Raw genomic sequence first — 21,803 nt, 5'->3', positions numbered from 1 at the left:
CCTTGCTTATCAGCACTTGCTTTGTACCCCTGCTTATCAAGAGCCATCACCAGCTTTAACCTCCCCTTCCATTTTGTGTGTCCCCCCTCCCTAAAAGAAACCTGGCTCACAACAGCGACTTTTTTTTCTCTTTGTTTTCATTGTTTTCCTCCACCTGTCTCTGTCTTTCAATTCCTTCCCTCCCCCACCTTGCTCTATCTGCCCATCCCTTCGTCCACATACACTTATCTCCCTCTCCCTCATGTTAACCCAAAGCGCTAACATTTCCTCTCCCAAACACCCACCCACAACCGGAGTGGTGGCCTTCAAAGGACAGGCTGCAACCAACCACCTGATTACCTGCAAGTAATGCTGTGGGAGCTCAATGAGCAAGATAAATCAATGGCCTTGCAGTTGGTCAGACTTCCGTGTGTTTGAATTAATAGGTTCTTTTGTTCCCTCCCTTATAGATCCAACAGATGAAATCGTGTGCCATGCAAATACATGGCAACGCCCAGAACAGCAAGAACTGCTGGATCAATGACATTTGATGTTGGATTGCAGTTGCCTGCAAGTGTATCTGTGTCTGTCTCTTCCTTCTGCTTTCCTCTCATTCCATCCTGCAGCCGAATTTTGACCTGTGAACTACAGCAAATCATTGAGGTAACGTGTTTTTATAATAACCTTTTCAGTTTTCATTTCTACTGGGAAGTGCATTGGGTAGATGAGGAAAACAAGCTGGCAATTGTTTCAGAAGAGTGCAAAGCGGGACAGCTAATCTTTTGTGGAATGAACATTGCTAAAGGTATTTTTCTCATCCTTGTGCAAGATCAGTAATGCAGAGTCCTGCGGTGAAGTCCTGAGAAATTGATCAGTAAGGCTCTATTTTCACCAGGACCTTTCACTGCAATTCTCTCCTGTTTATTTTCCACTTGCCTGGTTCATCTAATCAATCGTTGGAGAGAAAAAATTCTCCTGCATGTGCACGATGATTTTTAAAAATATCTGGTGATGTTTTTAAATGCTTTGTAAAATATCCAATATAATTGTTAAAATACTCCCCTAGGGAAACGGGGATGTTGTGGGTAAGGTTAAGGGAATGTTCACTCTTCAAAAAGAAGCCATATAGCTCTTGTACAGATGCCTTGGTCAGAATTTCCAGGAAGAGCAGGTACACAGCAATCTCTGAAGTATACCCAAGTAGGTACGTCTGTGAATTTGCTGAGCCCTCCTTGTGCTTTATTTAAACACAAGCAACTGCAGGTGCTGCTTTACCAAAAAAGATACAAAGTACTGGAGTAACTCAGCAGGTTAGGCAGCATCTCTGGAGAACATGGATCGATGATGTTTCGGATTGGGACTCTCTCCAGAGGGGTTCCGACCTGAACTGTCACCTACCCATGTTGTCCTGAGATGCTGTCTGACCCGTTGCCTTTCTCTAGTACTTTGCCTTTTTTTGAGCTTCATTTAACTGTTTCAGTTCTGTATAGGATTCCTACTGTGCTCTAGGAATTTAATATCGATCTCCAGGATATTCCTGTGAGCAATCTTGGCAAAAATTCATGAGGACAAATGTAATAGCTTTGAATTTTCTTTAAACTCTTAGATATAAAAATATTGAAATCGGAGAAAAGATAGTTTGGCCGAGAGTGATGAATCATGCAGTTAGATAATGATAAATGTATACACGGGTGATCAGGGATGGGGCAGTGGGACACAGATTATGTCATAAAATCTCCAGAAATGCTTTCATTCAGGGTTAGCAATCCTGCTCAGCCTGCCTTTTTTCTTTCTGCAGGAAAAATTACTGATTTGCAGAATCCAACCCATCATGTCATTGGAAACTGTTTTCAAAGTTATCACCGACACTCCTGGTATCCTGATCTGGAGAATTGAGGTGAGTTAGCACATTGAGTCCAAGATGTCTATAAACAAATGAAGGGAGTTGACTTCCCCATTACGCTTTCCTTCTTTCCCCCCCCCCCCCCCCCCCCCCCCCCCCCCCCCCCCCCCCCCCCCCCTCAAACTCCAAGCACTGCAACTTCAGTTAGCATTTGTAAGTCTAGCATAAATGTAATAACAATTTCAGACAAATGTAAATAGGATTTGTGCCAGAATCAAACTGTAAATTGGGTTTTGCTGAAAAATGATTTGCTGAATTCCCGTGATACCTGGTCTTAGTGCATGCAACAGGGAACATGAGGTCAATGGCGTCAAATTTCAGAAGGGTGGTTTAAAATGCATATGCTGGTACATGGCACGCAATGGAGAACAAATATGTGCGGAGGCTTGTTTAGGGATCAGGAGATCGTAATGCAAAGTTAAAGCTTTTTTTCACCAATAGTTGATCTACATATGTAAAACCAGCTGCACCCTTATTGATTTCAAGCTTCATAAAATACTGGCATTAAGCATATTTTTTAATATAGTCTTGTATTTCATTATTACCTTTTCTCTGTTAATAGTGACCTATTTAATTTTATCAGAAACTGGAAATGGTGCCTGTCCCTCAGAAGGTTTATGGCAATTTTTTTAATGGTGATTGTTACATCCTTCTGGCGGTAAGTTGATCTGGTTTCTCAACATTAAAAATTGAATTAACCAAATAGACCTGTTTTAGAGTTGGCTTTTTATGCCTATTAATGCAATAAAAGTCGGTGATAGAGAATGAAAAATGTGCAGGGACAGCTCATTGGATTTTGTTCAAATCGTGTCTTTGCCATTCTGTATTTAAGAAATAAAAATATTTCCTTTTATTTCAGTAGAAAAAATTAAACAACTTTAAAGCTTGGAATACTTGTACATTAAAGGCAAATGGTGGGAACTTAAAACATGGGTTGGATGCAGAGTAAATCTCCATCTTCAGGGCTCGGTTAAAACTTCCAGAGCATGTATAACATAGATGAGACAAAATAAATTCCTCCCTGCTCTGCATGAATATTGTACCCAGATCCCAACAAAATATTTCTTGAATTAATTTTTTTTTAAATGATGGCTGCACAATAAAGCTATGTCTGTTGTCCCATCAAACAGTCCCTGGCTGCATTGGTTACACAGCACTCTGTATGTAACCTACGTGACAGTTGTATTTCCATCCTTATCAAATCCCTCCATTGCTTTGCTCCTCTCAAACTCTAGAATCTCCTCCAGCTCCTTTAGTTTGGAAATCTCTGCGACTCCACATTTTCTGGCATGCCTGAATTAAATCACTGGGGCCTATGCCTCCAAGTTTTAACGACCTAAGCTCCAAAATTCTCTCCTTCACCCTTTCACCCTCTTTTTTTCCCCCAAAAGATGTTCCTCAAACCTGCCTCTTTGACCAACCTTTTCAGTCACACGCCCATGTATCTCCTTGCGTAGCTTTATATCATTTTTATCTATAACTAGACTAAGTGGGACCCGTTGGGTCCCAGCATCACACGGGAGGGCTGGTCACCAACGCAATATTCCACCTCTCCACCAATTCCAATACTGCTCGCCAGTGGGGGGGGGGGGGCTGTCTGTTGCGCTAGTATGGGTGTTGCGGGCTGAAGGTACTGGTTTCCAGACGGCTAGTATAGACATTGTGGGCCGTATGGATGCTTGGGCAGGCATCCAACTGTTGCAACAATTTTAAAAGCCAAGGCAAACAATTGGGCTGCAGCTACCCGACAACCAAAATTCATTTCGTGAACACAAACTTGTTAAAAAGGCGGGGCAAGCAATTGGGCTGCAGACACCCGACAACCAAAATTAATCTTGTGAACACAAACCTGTTAAAAAGGCGAGGCAAACAATTGGGCTGCAGACACCCGACAAACAAAATTCATTTTGTGAACACAAACTTTTAAAAAAGTGCTTCAGCCACTTTACAGCCGCATCGAGGGGACTCGCCGTGGAGTAGACATGCGTTCAGTGTTATTCGTAGCTCAGAACCGTGACCCTCTCGCTTCCTGGTCTGGCAGAGACCGAGTGACCCTCTTGCTTCCTGGTTTTATAGTCCCTCCCCCTGCCGCCAGCGGGGGCAGCAGAGAGAATGGGAAATTTTGTAAAAACATTAATATCTCACTAATTTTTCATCGACGGGAAAAAACCTCCGCACTCATACGGTGGAGGGGGGCTCTGAGCGAGGTGGCCAAAAATGACAGCCGTAGGTGGCGGCGTTCTCTCGGAAATCACAGCACAGTAGGCCAAAAGCGGTCAAGATCGGAGATTTAGTAATATAAGATAAGATGGTCCTGAAAAAACACTTTCGTCGTCAAGAGTCGTGTTTCATTGTTATATACACCAAAACTGAGCAATGAGATTCGTACTTGCAGCAGATAACATAATAGACAAAAAGGGAGTTCAATTAAAAAAACAAACAATATAACACAAAACAAAACAAAAGTCCCTAGTGCAACCAAGACCGTTTGTAGTTTGAAATTATTAGTGTTTGCAGTGTTCTATAGCTGGATGATCGTTGGGAAGAAGCTGTCCCTGAACTTGGATGTCGTGGTTTTCAGACTTCCATATCACCTTCTGGATGGCAGCAGTGAAATGAGAGGGTGGTGTGGGTGGGTCTTTGATGATGCTGACTGCTCTTTTGAGGCGGCGGCGCCTCCTCTGGATCCCTTCGATGGTGGGGAGGTCAGTACATGATGGCAATCTAACTGGTTGTTGGAGTTGGAAATCTAATCTTCTCGCCCATCATGTAGACCCAGAATGTTGCCAGTGGTTTCAAGCGTGACATCCATTACTGGATTGGGTTGGAGTCATCGCAGGATGAGCAGGGCGCAGCTGCAATCAACACCATGCAGTTGGATGACTATCTCGATGGAAGTCCAGTGCAGCATCGAGAAGTGCAAGGGCATGAGTCTGAGATCTTCAAGGGTTACTTCAAAAGTGGTATCATGTGAGTCCTTTCTCATGCTGTGAACGGGGGATCGAGAGACATTATGCCTCTCTGGGCTCTACTGTATTTTTACTCATGTACATTGTTGTCTTTGCTTGCGTTGTGAGTTAATTCTGTTCTGCATTGTGCAGCTTTAACCAAATGCTACACAATGTACAGAAGTTTCACAAGGTTCCACCTTCCTTTTCATAGTCACTGGCAAAAAAAAGAAAATCTATTGTTTCAAAATCATAGAAAAGTGGAAGGAAGATTACAAAAGCTTTTGTGCCCCTTAATTAGAGAGGAAATTAGCTAGTGTTTTGGTTACTGACCTTTTATCAACTGATCTTTGTGTTTCAATGATACTGTGGGGAAAATGGGGCTGCTCCTGATACATCCTTCTACACCACAATTGAGCCAAAAGTGAGTTCCTAGGTTAATGGTGAGGTGAAATTCTACGTGTTCTGATAATATCTCATGGATGGCCTGCTGGATATGGCTTCAGTGTGTCCCGCTTAGATTGGCAGCTCAGTCAAAAAAGGTTTTTGAACCTCTACTTGTACTCTGCAACGCTCTAACATCCTCTGTAATCATGTTTACCCACCAGTTTTGGGAAGTCCTGCGCTGTGTATGGAAGGCACTATGTGAATGTTGTAGCACTGCACAGATGTATTGTTTAACACCCTGTTACCACCCACCTCCACATTTCCATGACAATGTGTCCGTTCCTTGCAGCTACAAGAAAGGGGGAGTAGCCTCTGGGATGAAACACGTAGAAACCAACATTTACGATGTGGAGCGCCTCCTCCGTGTGAAAGGAAAAAAGAATGTCGCAGCCACTGAGGTAACGTTAGAACTCCAGTACTGCCGGCAGCCAAGTGGGGTAAAAGTTCACTGTATCAAGACCATAGTTTAGGCATGGGCACCTCTCTGGACTATGTATTTTAATTTTGAGAAGCCAAATGTAAGGGGAAAGTATATGATTAACTGCAATACCTACAACAGCATTAATATACAAAGGGACCTTGAAGACCATAGGTGCCTTAAAGTGGCAGACCAAGTAGATAGTGGTAAAGAAGGTGTATGGAATGCCTGCTTTCATTATTCAGGGCATTGAATACAAGTCAGGAAGTCGTGCTGCAACTTTATAGGACTGTGGTTGGGCTTCATTTGGAGTATTGTGTGCAATTCTGGTCGCCACTTTACAGGAAGGATGTGGAGGCTTTGGAGATGGCACAGAAGAGGTTTACCAAGATACTGCCTGGATTAGAGCATGTTAGCTATATGGAAAGATTGCACACTTGGATTGTTTTTTTTTGGAGATAGGAGAAACCTGATTGAAGTTTATAAAATGATGAGAGGCATACAAGCAGAACTGTTTTGCCAGGGTGGAATATCAAATACTAGAGGGAGTAGCTTTAAGGTGAGAAGGGGAAAGTTTAAAGGAGAGGTGCAGGGCAGGTTTTTCCTTTTTTACACAGTGGTAGGTGCACTGTTTGGGGTGGGGGAGATGGTAGAAGCAGATACCATTGTGGGGTTTAAGAGGCATTTAAACAGACACATAAACATGGAGGTATATGGATCATGTGCTGGTAGATGGGGTTAGTTTAATTTGGCATCATTGTCAGCACAGCCATCTTGGTCTGAAAGGGCCTGTTCCTGTGTTCAACCTTCATATCAATGTTCAACATTCTCAATCCATGGTAAAACAAAGCAAATGTAACAAAGCAACATTCTCTCCTCTTCTAAGGCTAGGGATCTGTGCAGTAAAGGATTGAAAGAATGGCTGTATATAACTGATGTTCAGAATATTACCTGTTGCAATCAATCTGAATGGAACCAACCTTGCTGTACGCTTTCAATATTGCGAAGCAAAGCTGAATCATCCATGCAGAAAAACACAAGGCATACAGATAGAAACCCATTCATCAGCACCCAACCATGGGACATTGCTGGAGAAGATTGATTGCAAGAAAGATCTTCACTGTGCATTGACAGTGGTGTTCTTTCCCAGTATCACGCATTTGGAGGATCTCCCATTTCACCACACACTCTGTGGTACTTGTTATAAATGCCCCAAAAAGATGAAAACACCTTCTGGTCTTGACTACAAATCTCAGCTGACTGAACTACCCAGCCTATTGCAGATGACCAATAATGGATCTTACAATGAACGATATATGTGCTCTAATGTGTGCTCTTGTTTACAGGTTGAAATGAGTTGGGAGAGTTTCAACTTGGGTGATGTATTTCTTTTGGATGTCGGCAAAGTCATCGTTCAGTGGAATGGGCCAGAGAGTAACAGAATGGAACGGTTGAAGGTACCACTGCTTTGAAGTACTGGTGCACTCTAAAGGAAATCTTAGAATGGTGTAGTTGCATTGGGGTGTGGAAATTACTTCTATCCTGGTCAATACAAACCAACTGTTGTACATTTTTTGCCTTAAATAACTTCTCTGTGGTTGTGTTTGAATTGTGTGGGTGAAGGAGAGATCACACTGGCACTGGGGAGGAGGGGTGGTAGTGCGGTGACCTGGAGGTCAGGAGATCTGCCAGTAGCAAATTGCATTGGGACGGCGATGGCTTGGGGTGGTGGTGAATGAGGACCCAGTTAGTCCTTCCTGGACATCTGGGAGTGTTGTGGGTTTAATTTAATGCAGGGAGAATGCAAGGGTTTTACCAAGTCTTGAGGGCCTCCCAGGTTAACACTGCAGGAGTAAGACGGCGTTGTACAATGCAAGTCCTCGGGACCATGGCATCCATGTTCTCTCGCAATACTCCAAAAGGACGTTGCACAGGGAATTACGCTCATCACATGCACCCCAGCACAGAATTTGCATCAGAGTCATAACGGTGACTCATCCAAAATCCTGGTTCAATTTTCCAGATGATATGAAATGTGACTGCGCTGGTTCTTTGCACAGTGAGATCCCCTGCTACTCAACTCTGGCATCTTTATTTGTCAGCTATAGTTCAGTGGGTGTCACCCTCGTCTCCGAGCCAGAAGGTGGTAGGTTTGGGCTCCACTCCAGTAACCTTGAACTCTTTGACACTCTCCTTGCAGAATTGCAGGTGTGCTCACTGTCTTTCAGATCCGATATCAAATCTCCCTTCACCCCATCAAGTGGATATAAAAGATACACAGAGGCTCTAACTATTATCACATTGCTGTGTGTGGGAACTTGCTTTGCACAGATAGGCTGGGGTGCTTCCTACACTACAAACATTTGGAAAAATATGTTGATTGCAAAGGGCTTTGGGATGTCCATAAGCACAGCCCTTCCTCACAAAAATTACACTAGTTAATGGTTCTTTTGAACTCCCGTTTGCCCTTGACATAGGGCATGCAACTCGCAAAGGATATTCGAGATCGGGAGCGAGGTGGGCGTGCAGGCATCGGAATAATCGAAGGCGACCAGGAACCGAATTCTCCTGAGCTGGTGAAGGTTTTGGCAAAGTTTCTTGGGGAAAGGACAAAGAAAATTAACCCATCAACACTTGATGAGAAAGCAGATCAGCAGCAGAAGGCCAACCTTAGCCTCTACCAGTAAGATTGGGTGTGGTTTATGTATACAATTGTAAATATAGAATATTGCATGGAGCATGTTTTATATAGTGGACAGTAGATTTATGAAGTATGTATCTATTATTCTATGGTGAACTGGATTAGAGCACTGCTGCATTATTTTGTATGAAGTTCTGTATAGCTTTCAAACTAAATGATAGCTGCAAGCACCAACATTTTTTTTAAACTTGATAACTCAGTGTTTCAGATGCTGATGGTCAAATGAAGGTCACAGAAGTTGCCACAAGGCCTCTCGTCCAGGACATGCTAGATCACAATGTGAGTACCCAGCACATTAGCCATACATGGCAGGGCTCTTCTCTTTCCACTCTTCTCTTTATTGCTGATACTAACTAATTGAACTACGTCACAAGCCCTAGGTCTTTAGCCAAGATTTAACACTGACAGTCTTGCAACTGTTATCAGACTGCTACCTGCAGGGATAGTGAGTAACGGGGGAAATATGTGGACATTTTCATTGATATTTTTCTTAAGACCTTGTTTATGTTGGACTTCCAATGAAACTTGCATCCTATGTACAGTGGTCACATATATATTACTTCCAACAGAGTTCTTGTATTTAAAAATATGAACCTGTTCCAATATCTTCCAGGATTGCTTCATTCTTGACCAAGGTGGAACCAAGATTTATGTCTGGAAAGGAAAACTAGCTACAAAGATGGAAAAACAGGCTGCAATGTCTGGAGCCCTGGTAAGTACAATAGAATTGACTGCAGTGTTCAGATGGTGGATCCTTCCAATGTCCATTGTGGGTTTCATTTTGAATTTGCAAACGTCCAGATGATATTTTGGTGACTGACTTATCACTTTTTCAGTATGGCTTGTACACGTGAATGTGCAGTCCAGTGTTAGCCTGAGGTAAACCTTGTTTGTGCAGCGTGTGTTTCAGCTGTTTGGGAAAGAGAAATTTACCCCAGCAGAATTTGCAGATCGCGACGCAAAGTTTTGAGATAGTCAGAGATATGGCATAAAATTTTCTCTTGCAGAATTTAGATTGGGGGGGGGGGGGCGGGGAAGATACCGTAATTTATTTCAACACTCATTTCTTAAAGATATGCAGATGTGGTTTTGTGTAGTGGGAATTCTCAACTATTTTCTCTCTCTATCTCTCAAACTCTCCCTATAAATTTTGTATCTCAAGTCCTGGCAACATCCTTGTGAATCTTCTCTTCACTCTTTCCTGCTTAATGGCATCCCTTCCTATAGCAGTATGATTTAAAACTGAACCCAGTACTCCAAATGTGGCTTCACCAATGCCTTGCACAACTGTAACATAATGTCCCAACTTCTATACTCATTGCCCACCCTGCTGAATGCGAGAGCTGAAAATTTGCTCTGGTTCCACCGCCTGAGCTACTTGAAGTTTGTCTTTCCCTGGTCAGAATTTACAAATAGAACCAGACTGAATAGAATTTAGGGGGGGAAAAACAATGACAAAAGAGGCCATTTGGCCTGTCGTGTCCATGCTAGTCAGTGCAACCCAGTCTAAATGCTCTAAGTCCATAGAGCTGCAGTACATCCAGACATTTTTTAAATGTAATGAAAGTTTCGGCTTCCATTTCCCCCTCCACCCCACCCTCAGACTGAGATTAGAAAATAAGAAACCATACCAATACCACCTACTGAGTGGAAAAAATGTTCCTTTGTTTTCCCTCTAATCCATTTACCTATTAGTTTAAATGTATAGTGCTGGTTTTGGATCTTTTCAGCTGAAAGAAATAGTTCTTCATAAATTTTATACAGCAACTTCAGTTTTTATTCCTAGAGAGATTTAAAAAAAAATAGTTTATCGCTCAATTGATGAATTATTTTGTCTCGCGCAGGAGTTTATGAAGTTGAAGGGCTACCCAAACACGATTAACATTGAGATCGTCAATGACAGAGCGGAGTCGGCCATGTTCAAACAACTCTTCAAGAAATGGTCGGTGAAGGGGCAGACAGTGGGTTTAGGGAAGACCTACACCGTTGGTAATGTTGGTGAGTATGCCCAGTATGAACTATTCGGATGTTGGGCAGGAATGTGTGCTGAATGGATTAGCTTTGACATCTTTTCAAATGATAGAAATGTTCTTTTATAATCCAAGTGGAGATCCAGAGAGATTGACGTCTGTTCACACAAATCACTAAAATGTAGCTGTCATGTACAAATCATAGTTTCTTGGTCTTTAAGTGTAACTGCAAATTTCAGCAGGGGTATGACTTGGAGTGGGTCACAATGAGCATGACAGGGACTTCTCAGGAAATATGGGACTGTCACCTTTCTGTGAGTGGTTCTCAGAAGTACTTTGCATTGACAATCCGGCCCTTCCTATGGAATGGTGCACAAATGAACTAGAAATCTAGAATCTAATGGGGGGGGGGGAAAGTTTACTACATCCATACATAGGCCTGGTTTGACCATGTGGATACCATTTATGGTTCTGATGCACAGAATCCAGAAAAGATATATGGCCTTAAGTCCAATGTAGATATAGAACTAAGGGGAATGGACAGAGTTAAGATGTAGATCAGCCATGGTAAAATGGGCTGAATGGCCGGGACCTAGGCCTGTGTTACTCTTTAGGAGTTCATAATATTGCTAATCTTTCACTGCATCTGTTCCCTTTCCAGCCAAGATTAGCCAACAGAAGTTTGATGCTACCCGAATGCATGCCATTCCAGGGATGGCTGCTCAAGAGAGGATGGTTGATGATGGTACAGGGAAAACTGAGGTACAGTATTATTACTAAAGATTAGCATTGAGAGCCATGAAGTATAAAGATGGTGGAACCAATGAAGACATTGTTCGGCAGATGAATGAATGGAAACAGTGAAAAGATAGATGTCTGATGTAAAAACCAATGGATGTAAGATATTAGAGTAGGTACATGCCTCTTGGCCCCTCAAACCAGTTCTACTTTTCAACAAGGTAATCTGCTTCCATATTCCTACCTTTTCACATATCCCATCATTCAGTCATCTAAAATCTATTGATCTGAGTTCTAAGTGGAATCATTGATTGAGCTTCCACAGTCCTCCTTGGAAACACCTTCCAAAGATTCACCATCACACAAGAGAAGAAATTTATCCTTATTTCAGTCCAAAGTAACCTGCCTTTTATTTTGAGGTAGTTACCCCGATTTTTAAACTACCCCACCAGCAGAAATATCTCCTCCATAATCCTTTTTCTTCAGAGATGCTGCCTGACCCGCTGAGTTACTCCAGCACTTTGGGTCTATCCTCCATATCCCACCCTATTAAACCCTGTAAGAATTTTGTTTCAATGTGGTTACCTCTCATTCTTCTAAACATACACCCTCTGCTTCCTCTGGCCACAAAGCTAATGAACTCTGACTTGCTCTTTTGATTGTAGGTTTGGAGAATAGAGAACCTTGAACTGGTTCCCGTGGACCCAAACACGTATGGATATTTCTATGGCGGCGACTGCTATCTGATCTTGTACACTTATCTAGTGAATAGGAAGGAGCATTTTATCCTCTACATTTGGCAGGTATGGATATTTGAATCATGCACAAGAAGACATCATAAACCAACCTACAACAGACTTCCAGTTGAGACATTTAAGTTGTGCTTAGTGTCCAGTTTGTGTACTCGTTTCATTTTTGCAACCCACACATTTTCAAGATGCCAGGCTTTTGCATTCTGTCCTGATGCATCCATGATTTGCCTAATTCCTGAGGGAATGAAATAGAAATAATAGCTAGGATGTGTTTCTGTTAATTATAATGATTTGAATCAGTATGGTACTGGTATAACTGGGTGCTTGCTGGGCCATTTCACAAGGCATTTAGAGACACCCATACAAAGCAAGGTCAGCAGACATTAGTAAACCAGATGGTTTCTAAGCTAATCTAGTCGTGTTTGTGGTCATCTTTATCTCACCATTACTAAAACATCATGTTCTAGCCTCTTACACTTTTCTTAAAAATCTTGCCTTGCTTTTCTCCTTTTAAACTTCCCCATCTTGCCTTTTATATTTGTCCCCTCTATTTAATGTTTCTCTCTGGTGGGTGGGGGTGGGTGGGTGGGGGGGGGGGGGGAGACTTTACTATCTACCCAATCTATGCCTCTCATAATTCTATCAGGTCACCCCTCTGCCTCGTGTGCTCCAGGGAAAGGAATCCAACGTTGTCCACCATCACCTTATAGATAATGCGCTCCCATTCTGACAACTTGGTGAACCTTTACTGCATCTAGTCTCCACATTCTTCCCATAGTGTGGTGACCAGAACTGCACACAACACTCCAAACACGGCCTAACTACAGTTTTATATAACTGCAACGTCGTCTTGACTTTTATAGTAAACTATACCAAGTGCAGACCCGTTGGGTCTGTTCCCGCAACGTGCGGTTGCAAGGGGAGGGGGCGGCCTGACGTCATCGCGCAACGCCACGTGCTAGGCGTACGCCGTCAAGACTATGCGTACGACGTCAAGACGCTGCATACGCCCTCAATGCGCCTGCGAGGACGGCGAAAAGCAGCGGGTGGAGCAGGCGATCTTTGGCTTCGGCCAGCGTGACAGAGCCGGGCCGGGGGGGGGGGGGGGAAGTAAAATCGCTAGCGAAATGGGGAAAAATGTCGGCGTTTTTGGAGGAGCCGGGCGGCAGCGGAGTGGATATGCGAATGTAAAAGTGAAATCGCTAACGAAATGGTAAAAATCTCTGAGTTTTAGCGTGTGGTTTTGGCAGACCAACGAATCAAAGGCCATAAACCTGACACACACACACACAGTTTTGAAAATATATAGATGCTAAGACCAATGAAGGCAAGTATTCCATACACCTACTTTATCACCCTATCCACTTCTGCTGCCAATTTTGGGGAGCTATGGTCTTATGCCCCAAGATCCCTCCGTACATCAAAGTTTTTACTTACTTTGTACTTCTTGCATTCGACCACTCTAATGCACTCCCTCACATTTGTGCAGAATAAACTGTCTACCATTTCTGTCCCAAATTCCAACTGATCTACATTCTGCTGTATCCTTTGTCAACCTTCTTTGCTTTCATCAGTAAAATAAAGAGCATCTCCCGTGGTAAATTGGCAAGGAGAAACTAATTAGAGTTCCCACTGGGGCGGCGATGTTTTGCCCACAGCCTCTGCTGAGATTTGTCTGTGCTCCACTTTTGTCCACAGGCAGCACATACAATAATCGGTCACCAGTGGTTCTAAAATGTGTAGTTAAAATGCTGTGATTACTGTTGCTTTGAACCCTTCACTGGAAATGGCTTGGCCTTGGGGTGGACCAGTCCATCGCATTGCAAAAGTAATTATTTTGTTTTCCCCCAGAAGCCTCAGGCCAATTTCCATCTTCCACTGTAATGCTTTCTGCTGTTGTCGTGAAGAGTGTACATTTAAGAGCAGTCTGTGTGGCATTGACACAGTAGCAGTGAGCTGCACAGTCAGCTGCTGTTGGGAACTGTGCATGTAAAGTTCTGCAAGATTTGGGGTGAAAACCACCCCCAGAGATTGTGTTTTTAAATGGTGGTTTTCTCCAGTTTTCCAATTGTTTGGGGGCCATTCAGTTGTGCACCATTGCTTCCTGCAGCACCCATTTGGCTTACCATAACGGGGTGGTCCAATTTCCAGGCACTGGTGAGCAATAACTCGAGTTATGAGTATCTTTAACCAAGTTAGTGACTACTTTCCTAGGGTCGTCATGCCACACAAGATGAATTGACTGCCTCAGCATATCAGGCGGTCCAGATTGACCAGAGGTTCGGTGATAAACCAGTGCAGGTTCGGGTCACCATGGGGAAGGAGCCACGTCACTTCATGACCATCTTCCAGGGCAAACTGATCATCTTTGAAGTAAGTCTCAGGTTTAATATGGATGTATGGGATTAAAATCAGGGTTAACAGTGGCACAGAACTGAATATAACGAATATAACAAAATCAAAGGTAGACAAAAGTGCTGGAGAAACTCAGCGGGTGCAGCAGCATCTATGGAGCGAAGGAAATGGGCAACGTTTTGGGTTTCGGCCAGAAATGTTGCCTATTTCCTTCGCTCCATAGATGCTGCTGCACCCGCTGAGTTTCTCCAGCATTTTTGTCCACCTTAAATAACTACCGTGCTCATTTACAAAGTGTATCTTTTGATCATTTATTAGGGGGGCACTTCGAGGAAGAGCGGCCAACAAGAAGAGCCGCTCATCAGACTTTTTCAGATCCACAGCTTCGATAAGTCTAGCAGCAAAGCATTCGAGGTCCTGCCCTACGCTTCATCCTTCAACTCAAATGATGTTTTTCTTCTAACGACCAAAACAATTTGCTACCTGTGGTTTGGAAAGGTAAAAGACTTGAAACTACGTGACACAATATCAACCAAACTTGGGATAAGAGCAACCCCTTTTGGCATAGCTTATTTTATTGGTTCAATCCTTAATCTATAGTGAGAGCTGCTCTAATCAGGAAATAATACTGCTGGAAGTTTAAGGGTTTGGTTCAGATATTTCTCTTCATATTTGTAGGGCTCCAGTGGGGACGAACGTGAAATGGCAAAGGAATTAGCTGCCCTTATGTCCAATGGAAACGAGGCCACTGTTGCTGAGGGCCAAGAACCATTGGAATTTTGGGAAGCGCTTGGTGGAAAGGCACCTTATGCAAATGATAAAAGGTAAAAGGCGAATCTTCCAATCATTGTTTTCATCATGTCCTCTCTCAAAGCTGAGCTAAAGTTCCTTGGGTTGCTACTTTGGTTATGTGTCCTTTCAGCACTCGGATAGGAAGTGTAAGTGGGCGACCCATCCAGGGAATGAGCATCATTGAGAAGTCCTACCATGTCTCTGACTCTTATTCTCTCATGACCCCTTGCAGGCCACTGGTAGCAATTGAGGCTTTGACTCGAATTAAGCCATTCAGCCTAGTGTGTCCATGCCAATTGAGAACAGCCACTCAGTCTGGGTCTTGTCCTGCAGGCCAGAGTCCTTCAAACCCACATACAAGTCCTGCTCGTGTGTGGAGAGGTTTCTGCCTCGCCACCCTTTCAGGCGGGCAATTATTTCCAATCTTCCTCATTTCCACTGCTTCATGATGTTTATGACAGAAGCTCTTTAATATTTGATTCACCAGTGCTTTGGAACACCTAGCTAATAAGATTCCAGGAATCAACAGCAGCCAGGCCCAGGAGCACCCTCCTCCTCCTCCTCACCCCCCCACCAAGCTAGTTGAGGGTATGCTGACCCTTCATGACAGGAAATGGGACTGTGCTCTTGTTCTGCAAATTATCTCTGTCCATTGTGAAGAATATTTTTATTCCTGTGCAGACTACAAGAGGAAAATGTGGATTATCAATCCCGTCTGTTTGAATGTTCCAACAAAACGGGGAGATTCATCGCAGAAGAGATCACAAATTTCATTCAGGAAGACCTCAGTGAAGATGATGTCATGCTCTTGGATACATGGGATCAGGTAAATGGAACTGACCAGTGGAAAGGCAGTTGTCAAGTAGTTACCTGAAAGTGAGATTACTGGCTTTCTGTGCCCAGCCAGTCTGTAATCGACTAGGATGAAGGGCCAATCTATCCCACTGAGGCAAAGGTCTTTATCCAGAGTGTGTCTCTTCAACCTTGGGAGGGAATGAATTACTGGACAAGTAGACAAGAGTTTGGGACCATTAACACAAGGTTGAATCTCGCCACAGTCGCTGGGAAATTAAATTTTTTTTAAATGGGATCAATCTGGAATTGGAGCTCATCTCTTTAAAATCGACTGATGTCGTTAAAAAAGCCACTTGTTTCACAATGTCCTTCAGGTGCAGGAAATCTGCCATCTTTGCTCAGTCTGTGGGGAGGAGGGGTTTACTTGGAGCTAAAGAACCGGGAGCTGAAAGACCCTGTGGGAATTTGAAAGCTTAAATCTGAGCTTAACATCTGTAGTTGGTAAGTTACAGGAGAGTATCCTGAGGGATAGGATATACAGGCATTTGGATGGGCAAGGGGTGATTAGGGATCATCAGCATGGTTTTGTACGTGGAAGGTGGTGTCTCACAAATCTGATTGAAGACGTGACCATGAAGGTCGATGAGGGCAGAGCTGTAGATGTTATGTACATGGACGTCAGTCAGGTATTCAACAAGGTTCAGCATGGTCGGCTGCTCTGGAAGGTTAGATCGCATGGGATCCAAGGAGAGATAGCTGAATGGAAAGCAAATTGGCTGCCGCAAGGTTCGGTGCTGGGCCCGTTACTGTTTGTCATCTACATCAATGATTTGGATGACAACATGCAGAGCAAGATTAGCAAGTTTGCTGATGATACAAATGTTAGTGGTTTTGCAGGTTGTGAATGATTGCAGCAGGATCTGGATCGATTGGCCAGGTGGGCGGAGGAATGGTTGATGGAATTTAATACAAAGAAGTGTGAGATGTTGCATTTTGGGATGTCTAACACGGGCAGGACCTACACAGTAAATGGTCGGCCTCTGGGTAGTGTTACAGAGCAGAGGGATCTAGGCGTACAGGTGCATGGTTCCTGGATGGTCGAATCGCAGGTAGATAAGGTGGTCAAAAAGCTTTTGGCCAGAGTAGGGGAATCGAGTACTAGAGGACATATGTTCAAGATGAAGGGGAAAGGATTTAATAGGAATCCAAGGGGTAACATTTTCACACAAAGGGTGGTGGGTGTATGGAACCAGCTGCCAGAGGAGTTAGTTGAGACTGGGACTATCCCATTGTTTAAGAAACAGACAGGATAGGACGTTGGGAGGGATTATGGACCAAGCACAGGCTAGTGTAGCTGGGACATTGTTGGCCGGTGTGGGCGAGTTGGGCCGAAGGGCCTGTTTCCACACTGTATCACGCTGTGACTCTAAGTCTGAATTGTTTTAATCGTGCTTGGATTCCTGCCCCTCGCTGTTCTGTAGATTTTCCTGTGGATCGGTAAAAATGCAAATGAAACGGAAAGAGAGCAATCCTTGACAACCGCGCAGGAGTACCTGAAGACGCACCCCAGCAGCCGGGACATCGACACTCCCATATTCATCATCAAGCAGGGCTTTGAACCACCAACGTTCACCGGCTGGTTTGTGGGATGGGACATCAGCAAATGGAGTGTAAGGAACTTCAGAGCCTTGACTGTTCTGTCGTAGACTTTCAGTGACAGGAGAACAGCATTCTGTGCATCGCCACCAGGGCTTAGAATAGCAGAGCAGGACTCTAAGCTAGATGCATACAATATACCAGAGACTTTAGCACTAATTTGTAGAGAAAGCATTAATGACACAGGAGGTTGTAAACGTTTCCCAAAATATCCAGTTTAATTTTTTTATACTCTGATGTTAGTCACCTCAAGTTGAGATGCAAGTATGAATTCAATTGTATTAGTACGTGGGTGCTTGAGAATTAACCTGGGAGCAATACTGTGCTGGAACGCACAAGCAGACCGGCCTGTTTCGGTGCTGTATTACTCTATAACAGTTAGCAATATCTAGAGGTGACACCAAATCTAACTTTAAAATGAGGCCTCCCTAAACTGTTGTCACTGATTTAGTACATAATGCTATCTAATTGCCCAGTTGTTCAATTTTAAATGGATAGGAAAGAAATATGAACTGGAAGTGCTCATTTCAACCAAGTAAGCTTATCCCTCGAATTCAGAGTCGAGCTCGTCCAGCTCATAATACCTGTGTTCTGATGTCTTTTCCAGGGTGGTAAAACATATGAACAATTGAAAAAAGAACTTGGCGACACTGCAGCGATTGTCCAGATCACAACTGTAAGTATCCTTCGGTTCACCATCGCAAAGTCTTGGAATTGTTTTTGTTCATTCATGGGATGTAGGGGTTGCCATTTGTTGTCCATTCCCAGCTGTTTCCTTGCCGAGTCATCCACAATGCTGTGGGTTTGTAGTCAGAAATGAGCTAGACTGGATAAAGGGAGATCTCCTTCCCTGAAGGACATTGTTTTATAGTCAATGTGATTGATTACATTTTTATTCCATTTAAAATATATATCTAATTAACTGAATTCAAATTCCCACTGGAATTCTTGTCTTGAGATCATCAGTACTGGCCCTTGGTTACTTGCTCAGTAACATAACCACTATCCTACCGTACCTAAACCTGCAATATTCTTGCTGTGTAAATCATCCATTCCTGTACCCCCACCAACTTGATTTCCCTCAGTTTTGCCATCTCTTGGCTTCTAAAACAAGTTTCAATCATCTGCTTGGTGGTTTGACTTCTCTGTCTTTTCATTCTCTGTGCTGTTCTACCCTCGGCAAGTTGGAGTCATACCCAAGTCTGCAAGTAACAGACTATAAAATGTAATATGATCTGCTGTGGTTTTATTCCCCATGTGACTATTCTCTTTCATGACTTGTGTACTGTAAAATGCCACAGGCCAAATCAAAGTTGCAGATAAAGTTTTGGCATCAAAAAAGATAATTAGAGGCAAATACTTTATGGATCAATCGTATTCTCCTGGCTTTGCACCAAATCTATCTCTCCCTTTATTTTCCACCCAGTTGCTCTTCAATATATTAATATGCAGAGGGTTGCGAAGCTTTGTAATTTGTTTCCCCCAGAGGGCTGTTGAGGCTTGGTTGCTGAGTATAGGCGAGGCCAAGATCAATAACATGGATACATCAAGAAATATGGGGATGAAGAGGGAATGTAAATTTGATTCATCACCTGAACAATTTTACAGGATCAAAGTGGACTAATCTATTAAAATCTGTGGATGTATAGAGTTAACATTATATGATAGGCTATCTTAAGTGGAGATTAAAAAAAAAAAAAAGTGACAAATCCATTTATCTTATTTATTGCAGGATTTAGCTGAGGTGGAATTAGACTGTGCAGCTGCCCACAAGCACTACCCACCAGAGGCACTGATTAACAAAAAAAGACATGAATTGCCTGAAGGTGTCGACCCAACCAGCAAAGAGGTTAGTCCAGATACAGGGATGGGCACTTGGGAGTGTAAGAGACTGAAAGCACATGGCATGACAGAAGTTGGGATCTGCTTTTGTTAGTTGCCTCCAGTGTGATGAACACAAGGTGCATGTCTTAACTAATCCATGGAGGCCAAGGGGCTTGAGAGAAAGCTGGAGGGGATGGGTGATCTTGAGGCGAGGATAAAAAAACTCTTAACACAGGTAATGGCATTGAAGCCAACATTAAGTGGTGGAATACTTGCTCTGTACCACGTGAAGTTCTTTTGGGAACTACTTCTGTTGAGGATAATAATAGCAAAGTAGTATTTGCTACGTGTGCTGGCAGCCTTTGGCGCTGATGCTGTAAACCTCGTGCTATGCATCTCGTACAGCTGATCATCTCTACACGTTACACAAATGATAGATCAGGCTCCACACAACGAGCAACTACACGCGCTTATTTTCACCAGGGGTGGGTTTAAACTACTATTTGTTGAGGGTCAGAGGTAGGAATCCAGGCCCCAAATCAGAAGCCAATAGAAGCATCCCAGTTGCCGCCCTCTTGCATCAGCCAACTCGACATAGAACATCTAAGTGTCCATCTCCAATGGAAGGGACGGGCAAGGAACATCCCGCAGGAACCTGCGCTTGGGTTCCGAGTGGGTTGTTGTGGGGATGGGAGAGGCAAAGGCCACAAGGTTGATGGAAAGAAAATGTAGTTCCTTGTGGGGAGGTACCTGTCAATGACACAGCCAAACCTGTGTCATTAAAGAACCACAAAAAGATCCGAGAACTTTCAAAGGGGTACCCAGTGCAACGGGGTGAGAAAGTTAGTCGTCTGGAGAGAATTCAAACTGAACTCATAAACTTCCTTCACAGAACTCCCTGACAGACCAAGATTTCAAACTGGTTTTTGGCCTGTCACGAGAGGTGTTCGCTGCGCTGCCCAGCTGGAAACAGATCAACTTGAAGAAGTCAAAAGGAATGTTCTAAAAGAAGGAGAACTGTAGAGCATCTGCAAACTGCATCCTGTCGCTTTAGCTTGGGGAATATCTCCAAACCACCCAGAAAAGTAAACCAGACAAACACCATCTATTCTATAAACCATTCACTAAAAACCTTACCTCTACTTACAAATACTTAAACTTTATTGTTTACTTGCCTAGATAATTTTATGCATCACCAAGACTAAATGGCAATAAAGGAGAACCATGGAATATCACAGCAGATCCACTGAGCACCATGTCTGTGACTCTTCTTCCAAATCTCCACTAAGGTCTTCTGCAGAAATTCACTTTGAGGAATGAAGACATTTTTTAACTGCCCTAATTCTCTTTAAGAAATCTTTAAGATTTATTAAGATAATAAATTGAGGGATGAGTTATTGCAACTTGTCAGATTAAACCCTCTGTCAAATAACAACAACACCCATCCATTTTCAGGAGCAAGGGATTACAACAAAATATCACTGATGCCAAATAAATACATGTCATGTCTTCCACTCTTGAAATTCCTAATTTAAGCCTAATATTTCAGTTCAAAGCCCTAATTTATACATGTAGTTCCCTGCATCTAAAATGTTTTACAGTACAAATTTTCAAATATTATAAACAAATATACATATAAAATGTGTACTTGGATCCAAAGTTGTCTTATTGATAAATGAATTGCACTTAGTTGCAGCCAGCTCGTGTGCAGGCAGCCAGCTCGCAAATAGTTCGCAAGCAGCTCGCAACTAGTCCACAACCAGCTTGCATGCAGACCAACTCGCAACTAGTCCGCAACCAGCTTGCATGCAGACCAACTCGCAATTAGTCCGCAGCCAGCTCGCAAACAGGCAGGCAGCTCGCAAATTGTCCGCAAGCGACTTTCATGCAGACAGGCAGCTCACATACAGATCACCAACTCTCAACTAATCTGCAGCCAGCTCGCAAATAGTTTGCATCCAATGTTCATCATGAACGCCTCCCATTATTCCAGCTGAAATCTAAGTAAAACCATGCACTGCAACAGTTGAATCTCTCCTAATCTATACTCTCTCCTTTATCCTACATAATTTAGCCTCTTGTTTTTGTACTAAATGTTTTGTTTGGTTCTGCATTGAGTGGAATGGGCGAGTTAGTCAAATTTTAAATTAGCAAAAGCTGCACCAACTATACTGACAGAATTTGAATCTGCAACAGAGTGAAAAGCTAAGCATCTCATTTCTTGCTATTAGAAATTAGTCAGGCCGTGCACAGCTTCTGCCGCAACCCATCGGGCATGGGATTTCAGAAACTGCTTCCATTGAGTCTTCACTCAGTAACAGTGGTAAATAAAATAGTTTCAAAGCCATTAATGTGTCTGCTTATTTCACTGTAATGTAAACATGTTGCATTTTTTTGTACACATGTCAAGCTGAGCCTTTGGTCACAGGTTCTACATGCATGTTCATATTGTGCTACTTAATGGAACACGTCGCATTGTTATTTCTCGGTAACATTCCTATTACATGTATCGTTGACTAAAGTGG

General features: G+C 43.1%; 1 protein-coding gene across 6 annotated transcripts in view; it reads left to right on the top strand.

The window, feature by feature from the left end:
• Positions 1-21,625, top strand: part of avil (advillin) — a 37,122-nt gene extending 15,497 nt beyond the window's left edge. For 5 of the 6 annotated variants that reach the window (XM_033015442.1, XM_033015438.1, XM_033015439.1 and 2 more), the window contains 20 exons: positions 450-642; positions 1,778-1,876; positions 2,466-2,540; positions 4,656-4,852; positions 5,567-5,675; positions 7,042-7,152; positions 8,173-8,378; positions 8,597-8,675; positions 9,010-9,108; positions 10,241-10,394; positions 11,028-11,128; positions 11,770-11,907; positions 14,071-14,229; positions 14,530-14,709; positions 14,890-15,035; positions 15,685-15,829; positions 17,280-17,468; positions 18,062-18,130; positions 19,187-19,303; positions 20,171-21,625. In XM_033015442.1, coding sequence (XP_032871333.1) covers positions 484-642; positions 1,778-1,876; positions 2,466-2,540; positions 4,656-4,852; positions 5,567-5,675; positions 7,042-7,152; positions 8,173-8,378; positions 8,597-8,675; positions 9,010-9,108; positions 10,241-10,394; positions 11,028-11,128; positions 11,770-11,907; positions 14,071-14,229; positions 14,530-14,709; positions 14,890-15,035; positions 15,685-15,829; positions 17,280-17,468; positions 18,062-18,130; positions 19,187-19,303; positions 20,171-20,284 — 2,646 coding nt within the window. In that variant the 5' untranslated portion in view covers positions 450-483 and the 3' untranslated portion in view covers positions 20,285-21,625. Of the gene's footprint in view, positions 1-449; positions 643-1,777; positions 1,877-2,444; positions 2,541-4,655; positions 4,853-5,566; positions 5,676-7,041; positions 7,153-8,172; positions 8,379-8,596; positions 8,676-9,009; positions 9,109-10,240; positions 10,395-11,027; positions 11,129-11,769; positions 11,908-14,070; positions 14,230-14,529; positions 14,710-14,889; positions 15,036-15,684; positions 15,830-17,279; positions 17,469-18,061; positions 18,131-19,186; positions 19,304-20,170 lie in introns of those variants that run through there. The other variant, XM_033015444.1, reaches the window with a different exon arrangement.
• Positions 21,626-21,803: the final 178 nt, after the last annotated feature.

This window comes from Amblyraja radiata, chromosome 46, assembly GCF_010909765.2.
Source record: "Amblyraja radiata isolate CabotCenter1 chromosome 46, sAmbRad1.1.pri, whole genome shotgun sequence".
Taxonomy (NCBI): domain Eukaryota; kingdom Metazoa; phylum Chordata; class Chondrichthyes; order Rajiformes; family Rajidae; genus Amblyraja; species Amblyraja radiata.
The sequence above is the reverse complement of the archived record's forward strand: the minus strand, read 5'-3'. Positions and strand labels throughout refer to the sequence as shown.